This window comes from Plasmodium gaboni, chromosome 8 (assembly GCF_001602025.1).
Source record: "Plasmodium gaboni strain SY75 chromosome 8, whole genome shotgun sequence".
NCBI lineage: Eukaryota > Apicomplexa > Aconoidasida > Haemosporida > Plasmodiidae > Plasmodium > Plasmodium gaboni.
Window position 1 is genome coordinate 648075 of NC_031488.1, and position 22962 is coordinate 671036.

At 18.8% G+C, this 22962-nt stretch overlaps 6 protein-coding genes across 6 annotated transcripts in view; 2 read left to right on the plus strand and 4 right to left on the minus strand.

Annotated features, from left to right (window-relative positions):
* Positions 1–181: 181 nt before the first annotated feature.
* Positions 182–730, plus strand: PGSY75_0818500 (putative zinc finger protein; the record flags this gene model as incomplete). Its single annotated transcript, XM_018785310.1, has 1 exon — positions 182–730. A coding segment is annotated over one exon (549 nt), but the record flags the coding sequence as incomplete, so codon positions are not given.
* A 1910-nt stretch (positions 731–2640) lies between these two features.
* PGSY75_0818600 (hypothetical protein) lies at positions 2641–4885 on the minus strand (the record flags this gene model as incomplete). Its single annotated transcript, XM_018785311.1, has 11 exons — positions 2641–2820; positions 3001–3042; positions 3198–3374; positions 3479–3530; positions 3627–3737; positions 3848–3926; positions 4077–4144; positions 4252–4306; positions 4414–4446; positions 4598–4642; positions 4819–4885. 11 exons carry the CDS (start codon positions 4883–4885, stop codon positions 2641–2643), a joined length of 909 nt encoding a protein of 302 aa, XP_018642278.1.
* A 938-nt stretch (positions 4886–5823) lies between these two features.
* On the minus strand, positions 5824–10085 carry PGSY75_0818700 (putative DNA helicase; the record flags this gene model as incomplete). Its single annotated transcript, XM_018785312.1, has 5 exons — positions 5824–5850; positions 6167–6241; positions 6427–6494; positions 6606–6657; positions 6771–10085. 5 exons carry the CDS (start codon positions 10083–10085, stop codon positions 5824–5826), a joined length of 3537 nt encoding a protein of 1178 aa, XP_018642279.1.
* Positions 10086–12725: 2640 nt separating this feature from the next.
* Positions 12726–13805, minus strand: PGSY75_0818800 (putative U3 small nucleolar ribonucleoprotein; the record flags this gene model as incomplete). Its single annotated transcript, XM_018785313.1, has 1 exon — positions 12726–13805. The coding sequence occupies one exon, from the start codon at positions 13803–13805 to the stop codon at positions 12726–12728; it is 1080 nt and encodes a 359-aa protein (XP_018642280.1).
* A 3292-nt stretch (positions 13806–17097) lies between these two features.
* PGSY75_0818900 (heat shock protein 70) lies at positions 17098–19143 on the plus strand (the record flags this gene model as incomplete). Its single annotated transcript, XM_018785314.1, has 1 exon — positions 17098–19143. The coding sequence occupies one exon, from the start codon at positions 17098–17100 to the stop codon at positions 19141–19143; it is 2046 nt and encodes a 681-aa protein (XP_018642281.1).
* Positions 19144–19858: 715 nt separating this feature from the next.
* PGSY75_0819000 (hypothetical protein) overlaps positions 19859–22962 on the minus strand; it is a gene marked incomplete at both ends in the record, with an annotated part of 4775 nt that continues 1671 nt past the window's right edge. The window contains 2 exons of the mRNA XM_018785315.1: positions 19859–20471; positions 20688–22898. Coding sequence (XP_018642282.1) covers positions 19859–20471; positions 20688–22898 — 2824 coding nt within the window. The remainder of the gene's footprint in view (positions 20472–20687; positions 22899–22962) is intronic.

Below are 22962 nucleotides of genomic sequence, written 5' to 3' on the forward strand. Positions count from 1 at the left end.
AATTTGTTTATGCATATTTATAATTACATTAAAAGAATCTTAGACAAAATTTCATGGCATACCACTATATATATATTATGTTAATTTGTACATAAAAAATATTGTGCATGTGTTAAAAATATATTTATATATTAATATGTTATATTCATATTGATATATATTTTTTTTTTTTTTTTTTTAGCCAACACCCATATTGTGTGAAAACAACTGCGGGTTTTATGGCAACCCTGCAAATAATAATTTATGCTCTAAATGCTATAGAGAATTTCAAGAGAAAAAAAAGAAACAGATATCTGAAGAGGAGAAAATGAATGATAAAAATATGAATGATACATTAAATAATTATAATAATAAAATAAATGAAATAATGGAACCAACGTTTTTAAATGAAAAACAAACGGAAAAAGAAAAAAACAGTCACATAAAGGAAGAAAATTCTTCCATAATAAACAATGAACAAAATAAAACAAGTGAAATAAAACCCGTAACCTTATATAATACAGAAGAAAAAGATAATTCTAGTCAACCTGTTGAAGATAAAAGTAAATGTTTCTTCTGTTCTAAACGTATAGGATTAGTAGGAATTAAATGTAGATGTAATCACTATTTCTGTTCACTTCATAGATATGCTGATGCACATAATTGTACATTTGATTATAAAAATTATCATAAACAACAGCTAATAAAAAATAACGTTAAGGTTGTTGCAGATAAAGTAGAAAAAATATAACCCCAACAAAAAAAAAAAAAAAATAAAATAAAATATTTAACCATTATATGTATATTTATATATATATATATATATATATATATATAATGCCAAATGTGTACAAAATAAATACAGCAATATATCAAAATTTCACACAAATTAGTTTCAAATTAAACGCAAATTAAATAATATATAACATACAACTTTATCCCTTTATTACCTTTTTTCACTATTCTTTTTTTTTTAACTGTGCTTTTATATATATATATATATATATTTATATATTTATTTATATGCATATTTTTTTATATATGTTATGATTTGTTTTTATTGGAGCAATACATTTATTTATATTTATTAATTTTTTTTTTTATTTCCCTTCTTCGTTCTTTTTTTTTTTATTTTTTTTTCTTGCTGCCAAAATCATAATATATATATATATATATAGGTGTTAATAATATATTAACATTTTTGATAATTCATTTTTGAAGTAATAAAAAAAAATAATAAAAAAAACAACACTTCCTAAAAAACTAAATAATTAAAATAAATTACTTTATTTTTGTTTTTCTGTTTTTCTTTATTACTTTTTATTTATTTTATTTTTTTCATTTTTGTATATTTTTTCTTATATAATATTTATATTATATTGAAAATTCCTTATTTGGATAAATATAATATATATATTTTTTATTTTTAGTTAAATTAATAGCTTAGGAGTCTAATATATTAAATAACAAAACATTTTACAAAATATAGGTTCATGAAAATTTATCTATATTTTTAATAAGATCTAAATAGAAAAATATAGAAACATTATATGAAGACGGAATTTCTTCCCTATAAATAATGAAATGGGAAAATATTATTTTTTTCCGTATATTAAAATGGCATATTTTATTGTACCTGAAATTTTTTACATTAATTATTATTCTTATGTTTTTTAGCTGTATTATTTTATATTTATTTTTTTTTTATATTTTAGCTGTATTTTTTTTTTTTTTTTTCTTTTAAATTTTAGCTGTTTTTTTTTTTTTTTTTTTTTTTTTTTTTTTTTTTTTTTTTTTTTTTTTTTTTTTTTTTTTTTTTTTTTTTTCTTTTAAATTTTAGCTGTATTATTTTATTTTATTTTTTTTCTCTATATTTTAGCCTCAAATTATTTTCTTATTATTAGACTTTATCTACAATGTTAAGATAACTTTCGTATTCTTAAAAATTTTTTTAAATGAATAATATAGAATATTAATAAATAATTTATATTTGAAATGAGGGAAATAAAAATAAGATATATATATATATATATATATATTAGACACTTATATATTTGTTAATTTAATTTTTTTTTTTTTGAAGAAAGAAAGAAAAATATAGTGCAAGTGCCCTATTATATAATAAAATTTACAATGCATAAATAATAAAAATATATATTTTGTTTATTTGTTACAATATATATATATATATTCATAATAGATGATATAAAATGAACTTTCTCTAATTTTCATTTTGTATAAAATAAAAAAAAAAATAAAATAAAACCATGGTCTCTTTTTTATATTTTAATATTTACTAAATCTTCTTTAATTATTTCGTTTATTTTTAAATATATAACGAATGTGAATAGTTTTGATAATGAACAGTTTTTTATATACAACATTTATAAGAGTGAATTATATCATAAATGTAAAATTTATAAACAAATTATAAAATGAATTATAAAATGAATTATAAAATGAATTATAAAATGAATTAATAACAAATAAAAGGAAAAATAGATAAATACACATTATATAAAATATAGTGTATAAATTTATAATTTCATAAGATAACAAAAATGAATTATTTTGTATATATATATATATATATATATATCTTACCAATTATATTATCACACTTCTTGTGTGTATATTTAATTCTTTTAGAATAATTTTTGTTTAAGTAGGTTTATTTGGATTTTTTTCCTTCACATCTTGAATATTTTTTTCCCTTATAGCTATAGCATCTTCAATAAATTTCTTCATAGTTTTATGATAAGAACCATCATCATTTTTCAGAATGTCTGGATGAGTTCCTCCCTTGGACAAATATAACTGTTTCTTGGTACTTGCACATAACTATAGGAAATGAAAAAAAAAAAAAAATAATAATAAATAATATAATATAAGTATGTATCCAATTAACATGCTTGTTTTTAAATAATAGTATGTAATATTGTATTTTTTTTATATTCTATAAAAATTTATATAAGAATAAATAAATAAATATATAAAATATCAGAACTCGGAATAATTTACCTGAAACAAGGTTCTTGTATGGGTAGTGGGTATTTTTTCATCCTAATAAAAAAAAAATAATAAATGTAAATATTATACATAAATAAATACATACACATACACATACACATACACATACACATACACATACACACATATATATATATATATATGTATATATATGTGTTATCACGTTTATATATATATAATTTCTATACCATTTCAGATAAGGTAAACAAGGTTGGTACTGTAATATTTTTAATTTTTGATTCGTTATCCATTTTACTTCTTATTATCATGTCATAATCAAATAAGAAAAAATGAAGGAATGGATGAGAATATTTCGACAGATTCTTTAAACTTGTAAATGCATTCTGAACAATTAATCCACTTATCTATAGAAAAAAATAAAAATAAAAATAAAAAATAAAAAAAATAACAAATTAATACATATATATATATATATATATATATACACTCATTTGTTTATCATTTTTACGTTGTCATTCTGTTTTAATGCCGTGTCAATAGCTACTGCGGCTCCCATTGAACTAAAAGAAAAAAAAAAATTATATATATTAATATATAAAAATATAAATATATATTGAACACAATTTATAATATATAAATATACATATTATGTTTACCTTCCAAATATAAATAAATGCTTTGGATTTTTTGTCTTCACATATTCTATATATACATTAGCATCTTTATAAAGATATTCTTCCGAAGGTTTGGCTATATTAGATCCACAACTTAAAAAAGAAAAATAAAAAACATATATACATGTGCATAATTTTTTATAAGAAAAAAATATTACAACTGCATATTATTAATTTATTTATTTTTTTTTTTTCTTTTGTACCCTCTATTTGAGCATGAAAATATGTTGACATCAACTCGGTCTATAATTAAATTGAATAAGTTTATATATTTTTCTAAATCTAAAAGAAAAAAAAAAAATAAAATAAATAATAAATAAATATATATATAAATAAAATAAAATTTATAAGCTTTTATATATGTTCATGCTATTATATTATCATTTTAATCTTTTATTTTTTTTAATAAATGAAAATATTCATAGTTATTACATCCTCCGTTTCCTTGAAAATAAAGCATAATTGGTTTGTTCTCAGAATCTTTGGTCTTAATATACCAACTAATAAAAAAAATAAAAAAAAAAAAAAAAAAAAATATAATATATATATATATTACTATGTATCAATATATTATATTATTTTCATTATTTATCTTTTCATTTCATACCATGTAAATTTATGATTATCCTTCGTGGTTAAGGTAACAATTTCATAGTTCTCTCCTAAAAAAAAAAAAAAAATAATATAAAATAAATTAAAATATACGTAGAATTATTTCAATAGATACTTTATACTATGAGATGTCTAAAAGAATTAACGTGTGTATTACCTAGTATTTGGTTTTTCTCTTCAACAGTAGGGACTATAGAAAAAAAATAAAATAAAATAAAATAAAATAAATAATAATATTATTCTATTAATTATCTTTTACTTTTTAAAACATTTCCATATTTTATCATTATTTTGATTATTATTATTATTTTATTATTTTTTTTTTTTTTTATATATCTTACATTCATTTGAGAATATAAAACTGTCTTGTTTTAGATATATGTAACCTTCAAAAATGTAAAAATAAAATAAATAAATATATATATATATATATATATTTATTTATTTATTTAAATTAAAATTGAGATAAAATATCTTATAAATTATCAAAAATTTTTATTTAAAAAAATATATTTCGCAAAAAAATTATCTGCATGGTTTTCTCTTTATTTTTTTTTATTACTATTTAGGGCACATACGAAGAGGACTAATATGAAGAATGCAAAAAATATATATTTTATTATTTTCATTATAGAATAATAAAGAGATATAATAAATAAAGATTTAACTTTATTTTTTTTTGTTATTTTAATAAAAACACAAAAGAATGTAGTATATATAAATGATATAATTTTTTAATTAATTGGGTTATATAATAATGATGGAGAGCTAGGGGAAAAAAGAAAAAAAAAAGGAAAACATAAAAATAAAAATAAAGATAATAAAAAAAAAAGAGAAAATTTATAAAAAACACAAAACAAAAACAAATATTTAAATTTTTTCATATATAAATGTTTTATTCTCTAATACTTAAGTTATATACATATATTTTATATATTCATAAGATGTTCTTATTATATATATTTTTTTTCTTCTTTAAAAAGATGGTTTTTATTGTTTAACAAAAAAAAAAAAAAAAAAAAAAAAAATTAAACATACATAAAATATATATATATATATATATATATATATATATATATTTAATATGATGATGTTTATATATAAGAGAATATATACACACAAAAATATACAGTCATAATTTTGTTATATAAAATATAATAATATATATATATATTAATTATGTATATTATTAATTTAAAACAAATTATGAGAAAAATAATAAAAAAAAAAAGAATTATAATTTTATAATATACATGTATTATATATATATATATATATATATATACATTATATTTTTTAAAATATAAAACCATATATACAAAGGAGATAAATACATAAATAAGATGGTTCAAAAATAAATATATAAATAAATAAACAATAATATAAAAATGTATATATTATATAAAGAAAATAATTCTATAAGGGGCATTTCTGTTTATTTTATAAAATTAAAAATTTCAAAAAAAAAAAAAAATATATATATATATATATATTTATTTATATAATGAAAGTAGCTTAAAAAAAAAAAAAAAAAAAATTAGGGGTGCCAGTTTCTGTCATTTCATTTTTATATTTCTACTGCATTTAATGCATCCTTTAAAAAAAAAAAATAATAAAATAAAATAAAATATTTATATTAAACATATATTTATTTTCTTATGTAATAAAATTTATAAAAACAAAAAATATATAAATAAAATCATCACTTTTTTCATATATCATTATAGAACAAATCAAGTCTTACATATAATATGATATATAATCATATGCATGTACATAAAATGCAAAAAAAAAAAAAAAAAAAAAAGGACAAATATGATGAAAGAAAAAATTAGAATAAATAGCACACATAAATATAAATAAATATAAATATATATTTTTTTTTTGTTTCATAAAAAAACAAAACATACCTTGATTAGAGCTGTTTGTAACAAATCGCTATTGCCTCCAAATGCTTGATCTAAGTGTAATTTCGCCTTATTACACTAAAAAAAATTAAATACATAAATATATATTAATATGTGGAGATAATAAAAAAGGTCATATTTGAAAAAAAATAGATCAGGTAAAATGACATTCATATAATTATATAGACCAAAAAAAAAAAAAAAAAATATAATATATATATATATATATAATGTATCCATTTTATATTATAATAATTATATACCTTAAGTATAGCTTCCTCAATCGTATTCTTACAACATAATCGATATATATATACTTCATTTTTTTGGCCTATGAAAATATATGGAAAATTTTCAAAATAAATTATATATATATAAATGTACTTATAAAAATATTATAACATTATAATATTTAATCATTAATTTATAATCTGTTGTTTACCTAATCGATGAACTCTATCCTCTGCTTGTCTATCATTATGTGGATTCCAGTCCTAAAAAAAAAAAAAAAAAAAAAAAAAAAAAAAAAAATGTGAATATATTCATATAAAGTTTTTTTTTTTTTTATTTTATTTTTTTTTTGTCTCCTTAAAATATATAATTTTACCTGGTCCATCAATATAACATGATTTGCCGCTATTAAATTGAGACCTACTCCTCCGGCTTTTGTTGATAAAAGAAAAACAAAAATATTTTCATCTTTTGAAAAGCGTTTTATAATTTTCTGTCTTTCAATAGTGTTTGTTGATCCATCTAATCTTACATAAATTTGATGACCTGTATCATTTTGTGTACCCACTGATGAAGTAGAAAGTGTTGATGAAGTAAGACATACATCTTCATCATCTTCGTCTTTTTTCTTTTTATTATAATCATGATTTGTATCTTTAGTTCTTTCTGAATTTTCCATATCTTCATTATATATATCATTTGGCTTTTTTATATTTTCTTTAAAACTAAATTTTTGTTCATCCTCCTCTTCATTAATATTATTATTATTGTCATCATGACGTTTTGTTTCTTTACACAATTGATGATCATTTTGTTCGTGTTTTATAGACATATCATCATCTATATTATTTTCTTCCTTACAGATGGTGTCATTTTTATTTATACTTTGAGAATTTTTAATAGTTTGAATATGATCCATATAATCAGAATCATCATATATAAATTCATATAATAAAGCCTCTTCTATAATATCAAGAAAAGTGGTAAACTGTGAAAAAATTAATACCTTTTGTTTTTTCTTCCTAATATCTTTAATAAGAGATAACATATGACTAATTTTACTACTATTCAAAATATGTTCTTTTGTTATTAAATATTTATTTAATTTATTATCACCTTGAGATATTAAATGTTTAATTGATAAATGAATATCGAAATCTGATATTTTCATAAATTCATTTTCAACAGTTTTTAAATCTAGATCAACATATTGATCAGTATTATAATAAAAATATTTTGAAATTTTTTTAATATCTTCTATAGTATAATAATATTTATGTAATAAAGGATGGTTACATATTCTTCTAAGTATAAATATAGAAGCGTTAATCATTTTCCCTCTAACTTCTTTACTATTTTTATTATTTTCTAGATTTTTCTTTGATTTCATATTATTATGTGTAATATCCTTACTAGAACTATCTTCAAACATATTGCTATTATTATTACTATTATTATCATCCTTTATATTATCTTCATCAATATCATTACTATCATCATCTCTTTTGTGAATAACAATATTGCTATTCTTATTCTCTACATCTGTCTTTTCAATGTTAATAGTTTCTTCATCCATTTCTTTATCATCATCACAATCAATATCATCTTCAACATTATCTTCAAGATTGTCTATATTATTTGTATTATCATTATAGTGACTATTCTGATAATTCTCTTGGTCCACATTTGATTGGCTTTCCTTCTTTTCATCTGTATTATCTTTTATGCCATTTTTAATTTCTTTTTTATTTAATATGGCATATATTTTTTGTAGCTCCTTTTTGCTAGAATGCGTTTCTAAAAATTCTAGATGCTTAAATGTCTTCTGCATCTTTGAGAATATTTCATCCTTATATAAATTAAGCTGTGTATTATTTAATGGTAACTTAATAATAAGACTATGTTTTTTGGGCATATCTATAAAGACATGTTTTTTTGATCTTCTTAATATATATGGTTCAATAATAAGTTGTAATAAAATGATTTCTTTATTTTTTATTTCTACATGTTGTTTTAAATCATCTCTAATGGTTTGTATTAAATAATTTTTAATAATATTTTTATTGGTATCTGAAACAATAACATTACTTTCTTTTTCACTATGATCTTTAATATTATCATCTGTTAGATCTTCATCACACTTTATATCATAAATATTGCAATTATTGCTAATATTGTTATTATGGTCTGATATATTATGACAAGCATCTGTATATTTATTCATCATCATCATCATATTATTATTATTATGATTATTTTGGTTATCATTTTTTTTCATGATTTCGTCAACGAAGGTTGTTAATTTTGGTGTAGTTCCTTCATCTGTTTTTTTTTTTTTATTTCTTGTTTGTACCTCTTCTTCATACATGTTTATAAAAGCTTGCATAGCATTATTTATATTTGTCTCTGTAAATATATGAGGCATTAAAAATAAAAGGAGGTTTGTCAATTCTTGTGTTTTATTTTGTATGGGTGAACCAGTTAATAATATTTTATTATTGAAGACAATTTTTTTTTGTAACTTTTTATATATAAGTGAGTTTTTATTTTTTAAAAAATGTGCTTCGTCAAAAATGAGATAATCATATTTTTTAATTTGTCTAAAGTAAGAAACATCATTTTTGCCCATGAGCATATTGATACTTGTAATGATTAAATGAATATTATTATGACTATCATTATTATGATGATCACCATCATCATCATTATTATTATTGTAACTACTTGGAAAGTTTTTATTATTCTTGTTTGACTTATTACTAAATATGTCATAAGCTAAATATCTTCTTTCAGACTGACTACCATAATATATAATTTTATGATTTTTTAAATATGGACACCACATATTAATTTCATTATCCCAATTTTTTAATAAACTAGTAGGTGCAACAATAATAGTTTTATTTTTAATGGTTCCTGTTTTATACATATAATCTAGAAAAACACATGTCTGTGCTGTCTTTCCAAGTCCCATTTCATCAGCTAATATACCATTTTTATTTTGTTTATATAAAACATATAACCATAATACTCCACATTTTTGATAACATTTTAATTTATGAAATGTATCTACATGTTTTTCAAAATTTTCATAATTTGCTTGAAAATTACTAACTCTAAAAGATCCTTTAACAAATTCTTTTATTAATTCTGTTTTTTTTTCTTTTTTATCTGATGTAAAATAATCGATAATTTTATTTTTAATTTGTATAGATATATATAAACATTGATATAATGTATTTAAATTATATTCATATTCTGCTTTTTCATTTTCATCATCATAAGAATCTATAATTTCTATATCACTATTTTGTTCTTTTTCTTGTATCATTTTTTCTTTCTTCTTTTTCTCATTATTACTATTTTTATCAATATTATTTTTTATTTTATTATCATCACTATCAGAATTTAATTTTCTTATTTTTATTTTTTTAGATGATATCTCTTCATTTTCATTATTATCATCACTACTAGAACTATCTAATAAACGTCTTAACTTTTTCTTCTTTTTTTTCTTTTTTTTATTCTTCATAATTAATATTTCATCATCTTTTTTTTTCTCTTCCTCATGCTCTTTCTCCTCTTCTTCACTCACCTCCATTTTTTCTTTATACACATATTTATTAAAATCCAAAATGTTGTTATTTATTTTTCGTTTCCTTAAAGGATCTACAAATTCAAACACATCCATTCCTTTCTTAATAAAAAAAAAAAAAAGAAAGGAATATATAAATAAATAAATAAATATATATATATATATATATATATATGTATATATGGACAGGTGATTATTCAATTTACAATATATTGTCAAAAAAAAGAATTAAGAATAAAGTATATGTAATAATATATTATTTTATTAAGGGTTAATACCCCTAAGGGTTTAAAAGAATATATATATATAATATATATATATATATATATATAATAAATATATAATTTAACACATCAAAGGTATTACATAAATATATTTTTTAGTCTGATATGTAACTGTTCAAATAATAAAGCCATAAATAAACATATATATATATATATATATATATATATATGCATATACTTTTATTTATTTATATATTCTTTTATGCTCATTTAGTACTTATGTGTGTTTTAAAAAAAGTTTAAAGAGCTCAAAATTAATAAAATAAAAATATTATAACCTTAAAAATATTTATCTTAAAAAGGTATATATGTATAATATCACTTAAAAATATAATATATTTATCATCATATGAACGTTAACATTTATTTATATAAAGGTTACTTTTAAAGAAATAAAATCAAATAAAATAATATTTATATGTAAATATAATATATATATATATTTATATATACTTTTATTAAAAAAATTTTTACGTATATTTATCAATTTATTAAAGATATAAAGGTTATGGTCTTTTTTTTTTTTTTTTAATATATAATTTTAAAAAAATAATGATAAACATATTATATTATATATATATATGTATATATTTATTTTTCTGATTTGCGGCTACTTTAAAAATATTAAGTTGAAAAGTAAAATAAAAAGACGAAAAAGAAAAAATAAAATTATAAATATATTTACATTATATAATTATATAATAAAATATATGTATAATATATACAAGTTTTTTTATATATATATTACTATATAAGCTCTTTTCTCATAATACTCTTAACATATATATATATATATATATATATATATATATAATATTTATATATTTTTATTTTACGACTATTATTGCTTCTTTGTTTTGCATTTATTTATTTATTTATTTATTTTATTTTATTTTTTTTTTAATTATCATCATCATAAATCTAATATATATATTTAAATGCATATTATTTAAAAATAAAATAATAGATAAAAGAAATATATTAATAATATGATAATTTATAATAATATGCTTATTTAATTAAAATTTAAGAATATATATAAATTCATAAATTATATTATATTATTTTATGTATTATTAAGAAAAAAAAAAAAAAAAAAAAAAAAAAAAAAGGCTTTCTTCAATATTTATAAAATAAATACTTATAAAAATTATTATTATATATATATAATATATTAACAAATTTTATATATAATTCAGAATGGGTGTATTTTTATTATATTACAGTTTTATTAATAATATATATAAATATAAGTCATTTATTTGAATTGTTTTATTCTAATCTCATGCATAAAAATATCATTATAACAATTATATATAATATATATTATATATATAATTGATACATATTATTTTTTTGTATTTTATTATTACATATAATAATATATTATACATATCATAATTATGTATTTTTTTTTTTTTTTTTTTTTATTTATTTCCCATAATATTTTAAAAGATATATATATATATATATATATATTAATTATATAATTAAAAAGTTATATGCCATTATGCTTTTATGATACATTATTTTTTTAATGTGGTATCAATTAATAAATACCGTGTTCTATGTAAGTATAAATAAAATATATATATATATATATATAATATATAAACAATATATATATATGTGTTCATATAGTACTATTAAAAAAAGTACAGGAAATAATATTTAAAAAAAAAAAAAAATGCTATTGTTATATTTTTCTTTTTTTAAAAGTATCTTTAAAAGGAAATACATCAAGAATAAATGAATTTACATATATTTATATATATATATATATACAATATGGATATTTTAATTTTACAGTTTTGTTAAAATAGTTATAAATAAATGAAAGAAAAAGGAAAAAAAAAAAAATTTTTTATATAAATACATTATTAATATATTTGAAGGAAAATAAGAAGAAAAAAGAATTTATTATAGGGAAATAATAATTTTTTTTCATAAATGGAATTATACATATTATATATATATATATTTATAATATATATTTATTTATATTTAATTCTTATGTAGAGACAACATGTCGGTATATTAAAATCGCAACGATGAAATTATTTATATATTTAACATATAATTTTTTAATATAATTATTTTGAATCCCATAAAAGTTTGGAAAAAAAAAAAAAATATCCCCATAAATGTATAATTTATGTGTGTTATCATAAATGTAAAAATGTACATATATATATATATATATATATATATATGTATTTACATTTTTATAATTATATTTTATATATGTTTTATTTTGTGTGTTTAAAATTCAATATAGTATAAATAATACAATTAGATGAAACGTTAAAAAAAAAAAAAATTTATGGTAATACAAAAACAAATGTAAAAATATACATATTATATAATATATAAATATATATCTATATATATATATATATATATATATATATATATATATGTGACAGTTGGAAAAAAATATAGAAAATGTGTCTTATGTAAGAAGAGCTTTTCTCGAATTCATAAAGGGTCTATATATATATTCATAATCTTCATTTAATGAATCTAAAGTTTCTTTATTAATTTTATATACAAGAAAACTAAAACGAGGTCCAATTTCTTTGAGAACAATTTGGTTTGTTTGATTTTTTTCCCAATTATAATGTCTAAAATATATAATATCATTTTTATTAAAGAAAACAATAACACGATTATTTTCATATTTTTGTAAATTTAAATATTCATTATTTTTAAAATATATTTGTAACTGTTCATTATCATCTTCATCATCTTGTGTTGTTTGTGTTACGAATTTTATTTTGTTCATTTGATCTAAATGGTTATTATTATTATTATTACTATTAGTATGTATATTATCATTTAAATTATTATTTTTAATAATTTGAGAATTATGTCTAGGCATTTTTCTTTTATTCATACGCATGGTAATAGGTGGAAATAAATATTTAAATATATTCATAATTCTCTTACCTAGATCTGAATGGAAATTATGAAAAATTAAATGTGGAGTACATAAAGATATATTATCAATAATATCATTAAATTCACATCTCATTTTACAATCTTTTATGGTGCAAAATAATGTAGGTCCAAATGGTAAATGACAAATAATTAGATTTCTAGGTATTCCTTTATATTCATGTAAAATAATAACATCTGTAATATTATTTTTTCTTGCAAAATTTAAAATATCTTTAATAAAATAACTACCTCTATTTATTTTTTCACTATTTGGTATAATTAATTTTAATTCTTTTGCAAAATTTTCTAATGTTGATGATGGATTTCTTGATGTTGTTATTAATACTCGTGGATTTTCAAGACCACAAAAAAAATATTCATCATCAACTTTTCTATCAAATGATTTCTCATCATATAAATTCATATTTTTTCTTAATTCACTTTCTTCATCTTTTAAATCTCCTCTTATCTTTTTATTTTTATCATAACTTTCTTTTATACTCTTAATTTTTTCAGCGTACTTTTTCTTCTCATCCTCTACTTTTTTTAAGTATAAATATTCTTTCCTCAAACGAATATTCCTCCTTAGCATTTTTTCAAAAAAAAAAAAAAAAAAATATAAACAAATTAAAATAAAATATAAATTTTGTTATATATATATTTTTTTTATTTTATTATATTTCAAACATATAACACTAAACCTCAATTCTGACACTCTTTCATATTATATAATATAATCTTTTTATTTAACAAAAAATTAAATATATGAATATGTCATAATTTTCATTATAAATAAAATTTTATATATATGTAAATATTTTTTTTTTTGAATAGATATTTATAATGTTATATTATTATCATAGCAACTGTTGTTATATATTAGCCATCATTATTATAATTAAACAAATTATAAATGTATTATATTATATATATATATATAATATATTATATATATTTTTATTTATATATATATATATATATATATATATATATATATACTTTTATATTTTATCTTATAATTATTCTTAATATATACATTTTTGTACTTTTTATAATGTATTTTATTATTTTATAATTTATAATATATTATATATATTTTTTATTAAAAAAAAAAAAAAAAAAAAAAAAAAATTACATATTACATATTACAACGTAATCTACATATATAAAAAAATATTCTTTTCATTATATATATATATATATATTATATTGTGAGAGAGACTTATTTTTTGTTTATACTTATAGGAAATATGTAATTTTTATATATATCTTTAATTTTTTGTTACATAATATTTCCTTTTATTTATTTTATTTTTTTAATTGTCCATAAAAATATATATCTCCAAAGAAAAAAATGTTATATATATTTTTTATGTATATAATATGAATATTAAGTGTTAGAATGATACAATTTTTTTTAACATATTATTTTGGTAACTGATATAACAAAAAAAGTTGTAAAATGAAAAAAAGAAATTAAGAAGAAGAAATTCATTTATAAAAATACCTTTTCTTTTGGAAGAATAGAGAAGTAATATTAAATATAAAATTTAAAGTGTAATACCAAAAAAGAAAAAGAGTTAAAAATATATTATTATATTATATTCATTTTTTTGCTTCCCACTTTTGTGGGTTAACAATTAATTTATTTTCCAACAATTAGAAATTTTTTTTCTCATTTTAATATTTCATATATATATACAATACCTGTTAAAGCTTTATAATATAAAGCTTGGAAATATATATTAAATAAATGATGAAAAAAAAAATATATATATATATATATAAAACAGTTGTTAAATTTTTCTTTCTTTTTTTTTTTTTCTTATTGAAGGAATAAGAGGTTGTATTCAATATATGATCATAGTAAAAAATTAAACACACAAAAATAAATTATATATTATTATAATATAAATGTGGGGCTATTTATTATATCCTTTTATACTTCAATTTTTTTTTTTTCTGTTATATATAAAGAGGAAAAAAAAAAAAAAAAGGAAATGAAATGAAAGAATGGACATATTATATATATATATATATATATATATATATATATATATATATATATATTTATTTATATTTATTTATTTATATTACAATATAATATTTATACTTTATAAAAACTGTTCCCAAGATATATTATACTTTATATGTCTTTATTTCGGAATACATATAAAGAAAAAAAAATGAAAATATCTTCAAACAAATAAAAAATAATATATATCATATATATATATATATATATATATTTTTTTTTTTCCTTTTTGTGATTGGGAAAAATATTATATTAATATAAAAATATAAATAAATACCTTAAGAAAACATACTATTACTTTTTCTCATTTCATTTAAATGATGCTATAAATTATAAGCGGAATATTTTACAAAAAAATAAAAATATGTTATTATAAATATATAATGTGTTTCATAAGTAAAACTTAATGTATAAAAAATTATATATAGTATTTTTTTTATTTTATTTATATGTGAATCTAGAAAATAAAAATGTTTTAAATATATAAATAAATATACATAAATTATATTTCATATATATTACATAAAATAATATATAAATATATTATTTTTTATATATAATGCAAAATTATGAAAATCCACATATAATAATTTATATGATAAATTAGGCCCGGCCCCATGGCCTTTTATTATTTTTTTGAATTTATAAATTTTTTATAATAAATAATAAATATATATATATATATATAATATATATATTATAATTTTATAAAATTATATGTATTATATATATAATATATATTATATAAACTATATATTTTAAAAATAAATATTAATATTGTATAGATACCTATAAAAACATGCAATTGAATAAATATCTTGTAAATTTTTCATAGAGTATTTATATTTTTTTCTGCAGGGTAGGAAAAAAAAAAAAGAAGGGGGCTAAATGGCCCCGCATTTTTTGGATTTTTATTTGGGGACTTGAAAATTAAGAAATAACGAATTTTAGTCCCTTGAACTTGCAAAGAAAAAAAAAATTACAAAACTAGAATAAAAAGTTTTTTTTTTTTTTTTATAAAAAATATATGAATGTAGCATTTATAATATTTTTTATTGAAAATATAAATTATATTCATATAAAACATCTGGTGAAATACAAAAAATTAAGTTCAACAAAAAGTATATTATATATAATATATTTACATATTTTATTTATTATATAATAATAATATCATAATTTTTTTTATGATACTTCCTATTATAATATATAAATATTTTATATAAAATATATTTATATATATTTATATGTATTATATATCTCGTTTATAACAAATTAAAAAATATATAATAATTTTATTTATATTTTAATATAAAAGTAAATAAATATTATACTATATAAATTATATTATTAATAAATATATACTATATATGTTATATTATATATATGAAATAATTACATATATATATATATATATTATATTTATAACAATATTATAAAAATTCGTAAAATATAAATTTTTTTTTTATATTCTATATATATTATTACATATTTATTTATATTTGATTATTTCATTTATATGTATATTTATATGTAAAAATAAAAAAAAATAATAATATAAATTTTATACAATATAATAATAATAATAATAAATATAAGATATATATATATATATAATATATTTTATTTTATATTTACAAAATAAATAGAAAAATATTTATAAATATAATAATAATTATATTCTATATATATGTTTAAAAAAGATAAAATATTTTTATAATAATAAGAATAATTTTTCTTAATTTAATTATTTAAAAATATATTATTTGTAAAAACTTTATAAAATTATATATATTTTATTTTTTTATCTTAATATTATTATTAAATATAAAAAAAGAATAAAGAAAAAATGGCAAGTGCAAAAGGTTCAAAACCAAATTTACCAGAATCCAATATTGCTATTGGTATTGATTTAGGTACCACTTATTCTTGTGTTGGTGTATGGAGAAATGAGAATGTAGATATTATTGCTAATGACCAAGGTAATAGAACAACCCCATCTTATGTTGCTTTCACAGATACTGAAAGATTAATTGGAGATGCAGCTAAAAACCAAGTAGCTAGGAATCCAGAAAATACTGTATTTGATGCTAAGAGATTAATTGGTAGAAAATTTACAGAATCATCTGTTCAAAGTGATATGAAACATTGGCCATTCACTGTTAAATCTGGTGTTGATGAAAAACCAATGATTGAAGTAACTTATCAAGGAGAAAAGAAATTATTCCATCCAGAAGAAATTTCTTCTATGGTATTACAAAAAATGAAAGAAAATGCTGAAGCATTTTTAGGAAAATCTATAAAAAATGCTGTCATTACAGTTCCAGCTTATTTTAATGACTCTCAAAGACAAGCTACTAAAGATGCTGGTACCATTGCAGGATTAAATGTTATGAGAATTATTAATGAACCTACTGCAGCTGCTATTGCATATGGTTTACACAAAAAAGGAAAAGGAGAAAAGAACATTTTAATTTTCGACTTAGGAGGAGGTACTTTTGATGTTTCTTTATTAACTATTGAAGATGGTATTTTTGAAGTTAAAGCTACTGCTGGTGATACTCACTTAGGTGGTGAAGATTTTGATAACAGATTAGTAAATTTCTGTGTTGAAGATTTCAAAAGAAAAAACAGAGGTAAAGATTTATCAAAAAATAGCAGAGCCTTAAGAAGATTAAGAACTCAATGTGAAAGAGCAAAACGTACCTTATCATCATCTACACAAGCTACTATTGAAATCGATTCCTTATTTGAAGGTATTGATTACAGTGTTACTGTTAGTAGAGCCAGATTTGAAGAATTATGTATCGACTATTTCCGTGATACATTAATCCCAGTTGAAAAAGTTTTAAAAGATGCTATGATGGATAAAAAAAGTGTACATGAAGTTGTTTTAGTTGGTGGTTCCACAAGAATTCCAAAAATACAAACCTTAATTAAAGAATTCTTTAATGGTAAAGAAGCTTGCAGATCAATTAATCCTGATGAAGCTGTTGCTTATGGTGCAGCTGTTCAAGCAGCTATTTTATCTGGTGACCAATCCAATGCTGTCCAAGATTTATTATTATTAGATGTCTGTTCATTATCATTAGGTTTAGAAACTGCTGGTGGTGTTATGACCAAATTAATTGAAAGAAATACAACTATACCTGCTAAAAAAAGTCAAATCTTTACTACCTACGCTGATAACCAACCAGGTGTCTTAATTCAAGTATATGAAGGTGAAAGAGCCTTAACCAAAGATAACAATTTATTAGGTAAATTTCACTTGGATGGTATCCCACCTGCACCAAGAAAGGTACCACAAATTGAAGTTACATTCGATATCGATGCTAACGGTATCTTAAACGTAACAGCTGTAGAAAAATCTACTGGTAAACAAAACCACATCACCATTACTAACGACAAAGGTAGATTGTCTCAAGATGAAATTGATCGTATGGTTAATGATGCTGAAAAATATAAAGCAGAAGATGAAGAAAACAGAAAAAGAATTGAAGCAAGAAACAGCCTTGAAAATTACTGCTATGGAGTTAAAAGTTCATTAGAAGACCAAAAAATTAAAGAAAAATTACAACCAAATGAAATTGAAACTTGTATGAAAACTATTACAACCATACTTGAATGGTTAGAGAAAAACCAACTTGCTGGTAAAGATGAATATGAAGCCAAACAAAAAGAAGCAGAATCTGTATGTGCTCCAATCATGTCTAAAATCTATCAAGATGCTGCTGGTGCAGCCGGTGGTATGCCAGGAGGTATGCCCGGAGGTATGCCAGGTGGAATGCCAGGAGGAATGCCAGGTGGTATGAATTTCCCAGGAGGCATGCCAGGAGCAGGAATGCCAGGAAATGCCCCAGCTGGAAGTGGACCAACAGTTGAAGAAGTTGATTAAACTAATAAAAAACAAAAATATTAAGAAAAGGACCATATATATAAATATATATGAATGTGTAATAATATATACAATATTTATACATATAAAAATATTTTTTATATTTTCACTTATATATAAATAAACAAGCTATTTATGATCACATATATGTAATTATATATATATATATATATATATATATATATATATATATATATATACAAAATGTGAGTAATATATATATATATATATATATTATTGAAAGAGATTAAAATAAAAATGTTCTTTTTATCTTGGGATCATTAAGGAATATTATTATTTATAAATGCCATATGAATTAAGCAATAAAAAAATAAACACTTTATGTTGATTCTAATAAGTTTAAATAATATTAAAATGTGTGAAGTTCTAGTAATATAAAATATATAAATATTAATATATATATATATTATATTTCATATGTAAAATATAATATATTAATCATCTTTTAATTTAGTAAAGAATTATATATTTCACACTAAACCTCAAATAAGTAATATATTTTGGTTTTTTACAAAATGATTTTTTTTTTTCAAATGATTAAATAAAAGTTCTATTTATTAAATATAAACAAAAAAATAGGAAAAACAAAAATAAAAAATAAAAAATAAATAAATAAATAAATATATATATATATATATATATATATAATACACTTTTCAATAAACATACATATGTGCTTTATCTGAGTTCTTTTTTATATAGATACATTATTGTACATATCCTTTAAAATATTTCGTACGAAATAAAATGTAGGATCTAATGAACTTTCAATGCGCCATATGAAATTACTATTATTATTATGATCTTGTGTTTTATAATTTTTTTTATTTTGATCTTGTTCTTTTGTGAGTACTTCCTTTTTAACACATGTATTTCCATTAATTATAATTTGATTTTCATCCACAAAATTTAATGATCTATTAAAAACGGCATGTATATTTGTGCATAGGTTTTGCATATTTACATCTCCAATATATAAATTTCCCTCTATTTTATTATTATGTTCTTCTTCATTCATATCTTTGGATAATATACATTCTTGTCTATCTGATGATAAACATGAATCTGAAAAATCAATAGAATCTTCATCTAATTCATCGTTTTCATTTTCTTTATCATCATCGATATAAAAATTTAAAAACCCTCTTTCATTATTTTTTTGTTTTTCTTTTTCTTTATCTTCACTGGGAATGTTTTCCTCCTCGTTTTCTTCTTCATATTTTTTGTCATCTGCTAATCTTAGTATGTAATTGACGTCATTGTATTCGTTCCAAAAGGTACTGTGTTCATTAATAAATCTTTTCCTCCTAAAAAATAAAATAAATAAATAAATAAATAAATAAATAAATAAATAAATAAATAAATAAATATAAATATATAAATATATATATATATATATATATATATATATAAATTTTTGATGATCATATTTCCTTTTGTGGGGTATATTTTTTTCAAATAAAAAAAAAAAAAAAAATATAATATAATCATATTTTATACTACATTATAATATTCTTTTGTACCTCCTATAATTTTCGTAGACATCTTTTTTATTTTTTGCTGATACATCTGATAATGTCGCTTTAATTTTAAATATTTGAAACTTATCATCCTGACAATTTTTCTTATTAATCAAATTATATATACTTCTTATATATATATTTTCATAATTCATATTTAAAGGAATATGAACTGAATCAATTGACTTGTTGTTTAAGCAAAAATAACGTTTAAAAAAAACTTCGTTATGATTTTTAGTATGATAAAAATTTGGATTATAGAAAGTATAAATTTTTGTATAATCATATGTACTTATATTAGAATGTAATAACATTTCTAAATGAAAGGAGTAGTAACTATTATATGTAGGAAGCAAAACAAAATGTTTTGGTTTCATAAACTGTATTATTGTATTTAATGTATTTTGATTAATATAATTTTCCAGATGATATAATTCTATTAAACATACAATAGGTATAGATACATTTTGTTTTTTTTCTTGAGTTGGTATTTTTTTTAAGTAAACAAATAATTTATGTTTCCATGCCATTTTTTTATTTATCATTTGTCTATTGTTTTGATGTTTATAATCTTTATCTAATGTATTATTTTTGAATGTGTTATTTGTATTTAATATATGTTTTCCTTTATTTATATGGTAATAATCTGGCATGTTTTCTGATTCATCTAAATTCTTTTTCATATTATAATTATCATAGTGATAATTTGTTTGATTCATATTGTTATTTCTTTTTTTGTTTTTTTTTTTATCACCCGAAATGTTTTTGACATATTCATCCTTCTCTTCCTCATCATCATATTCATCGTCATAATCACCATCTTCATTTTGATTATACTTTTGTTCCATATTATCATAAAAATATAATTCTTTTTTTATATTATTCGATAGTTTCTTTTCATCTCCACCTGAAATTTTATAATCGTCCTCTTCAACAGAATTATTGTCATTATCATCATTCAAGGGTTCCATTTTTATTCTCACCTTTTTTTTATTTTTTAAAAAGTCATCCTTTACATCTTCCACAAGTTCTTTTTTATAATATTGTTCATCATCATCAATAATTGACTCGGAGGAATTTTCATCATCATTATAATAGTTATTATCATTTTGATAAGAAAAATTTCTGTATATTTTTTGCTTGTTTTTTTTTTTTCCATTGTTACCTTTATTATTTATGTGATGATTGAAATCATTGTCATCATCATCACTTTCATTATGATCAGATAATTTGTTTATATCATTAATTTGGTTATCACCATCATCACTTGTATCTTCTTCATTAAACGTGTTTATTCTGTATAAATAATTTTTTTTTTTATTTCCTTTTAAAAAATAACCTTCTTCATCATAATCGTTGGAATTACTACTATTAGAAGATTCGTCGTAAATTTCATCATCATCGTTATTATTATCGTCATTATTATCGTCATTATTATCGTCATTATTATCGTCATTATTATCTTCATTGTTATCTTCATTATTATCATCATTATTATCATTATTATTATCATCATCCTTGTTATTATCACCATCCTTGTTATTATCATCATCCTTATTATTATCATCACTCTTTTCACTTTTGACAAGCGTATCATTATTTTCCTCCCAAGCCTCCTTTTTACATTTTATTCCTTTTTTTTTGTCAACAAAATTGTTTTCCTTTTTTAAGTAAAGCATTTCTTCATGAGACTCAAAAATAAAATTCATCTGTTTATTTTTTTTAACACTCCTTTTAATTTTTTTCTTTTTCTTTTCTTCTCCTTTCTTTTGTAGTATTTCATTCTGAATATTGTCCTTCTCTTTCAAATAAATTTCATACAACATTTTATCATCATATTTTATATTCTCCACATATGAAAAATTAAAATGGATGGTTTTCTCTTTTTCTTTATTTTGCTCATTGGAACTAAAATGCTTCCATATATTACTTGACATATTTTCTTGTCCTGTTTGTTCTTTTGTAAATAAAATAAGATTTTCTTCTTTATTCAAAAATGTTGATAGAATCCTTTTGACAGATTCATTGTTTAAAGTCGAAGGGAAGGAAAACATGATGTAATAAGTATCTTCATATTTTTTAAAGTCGTTGTAATTCTTCAAACATATTAAATTTTTAATTTTAAATAAATTAATTCGATTCTTATGGAAGTTGTTTTTTATATGCACGTTCATGTAGGTTAGGGACGTAAAGAGAAGTCTTATGAAATTTTCTCTAAAAAGGCAAATATGAATAAAATGGAAATATATATATATATATATATTTATGTTTTTTTTTT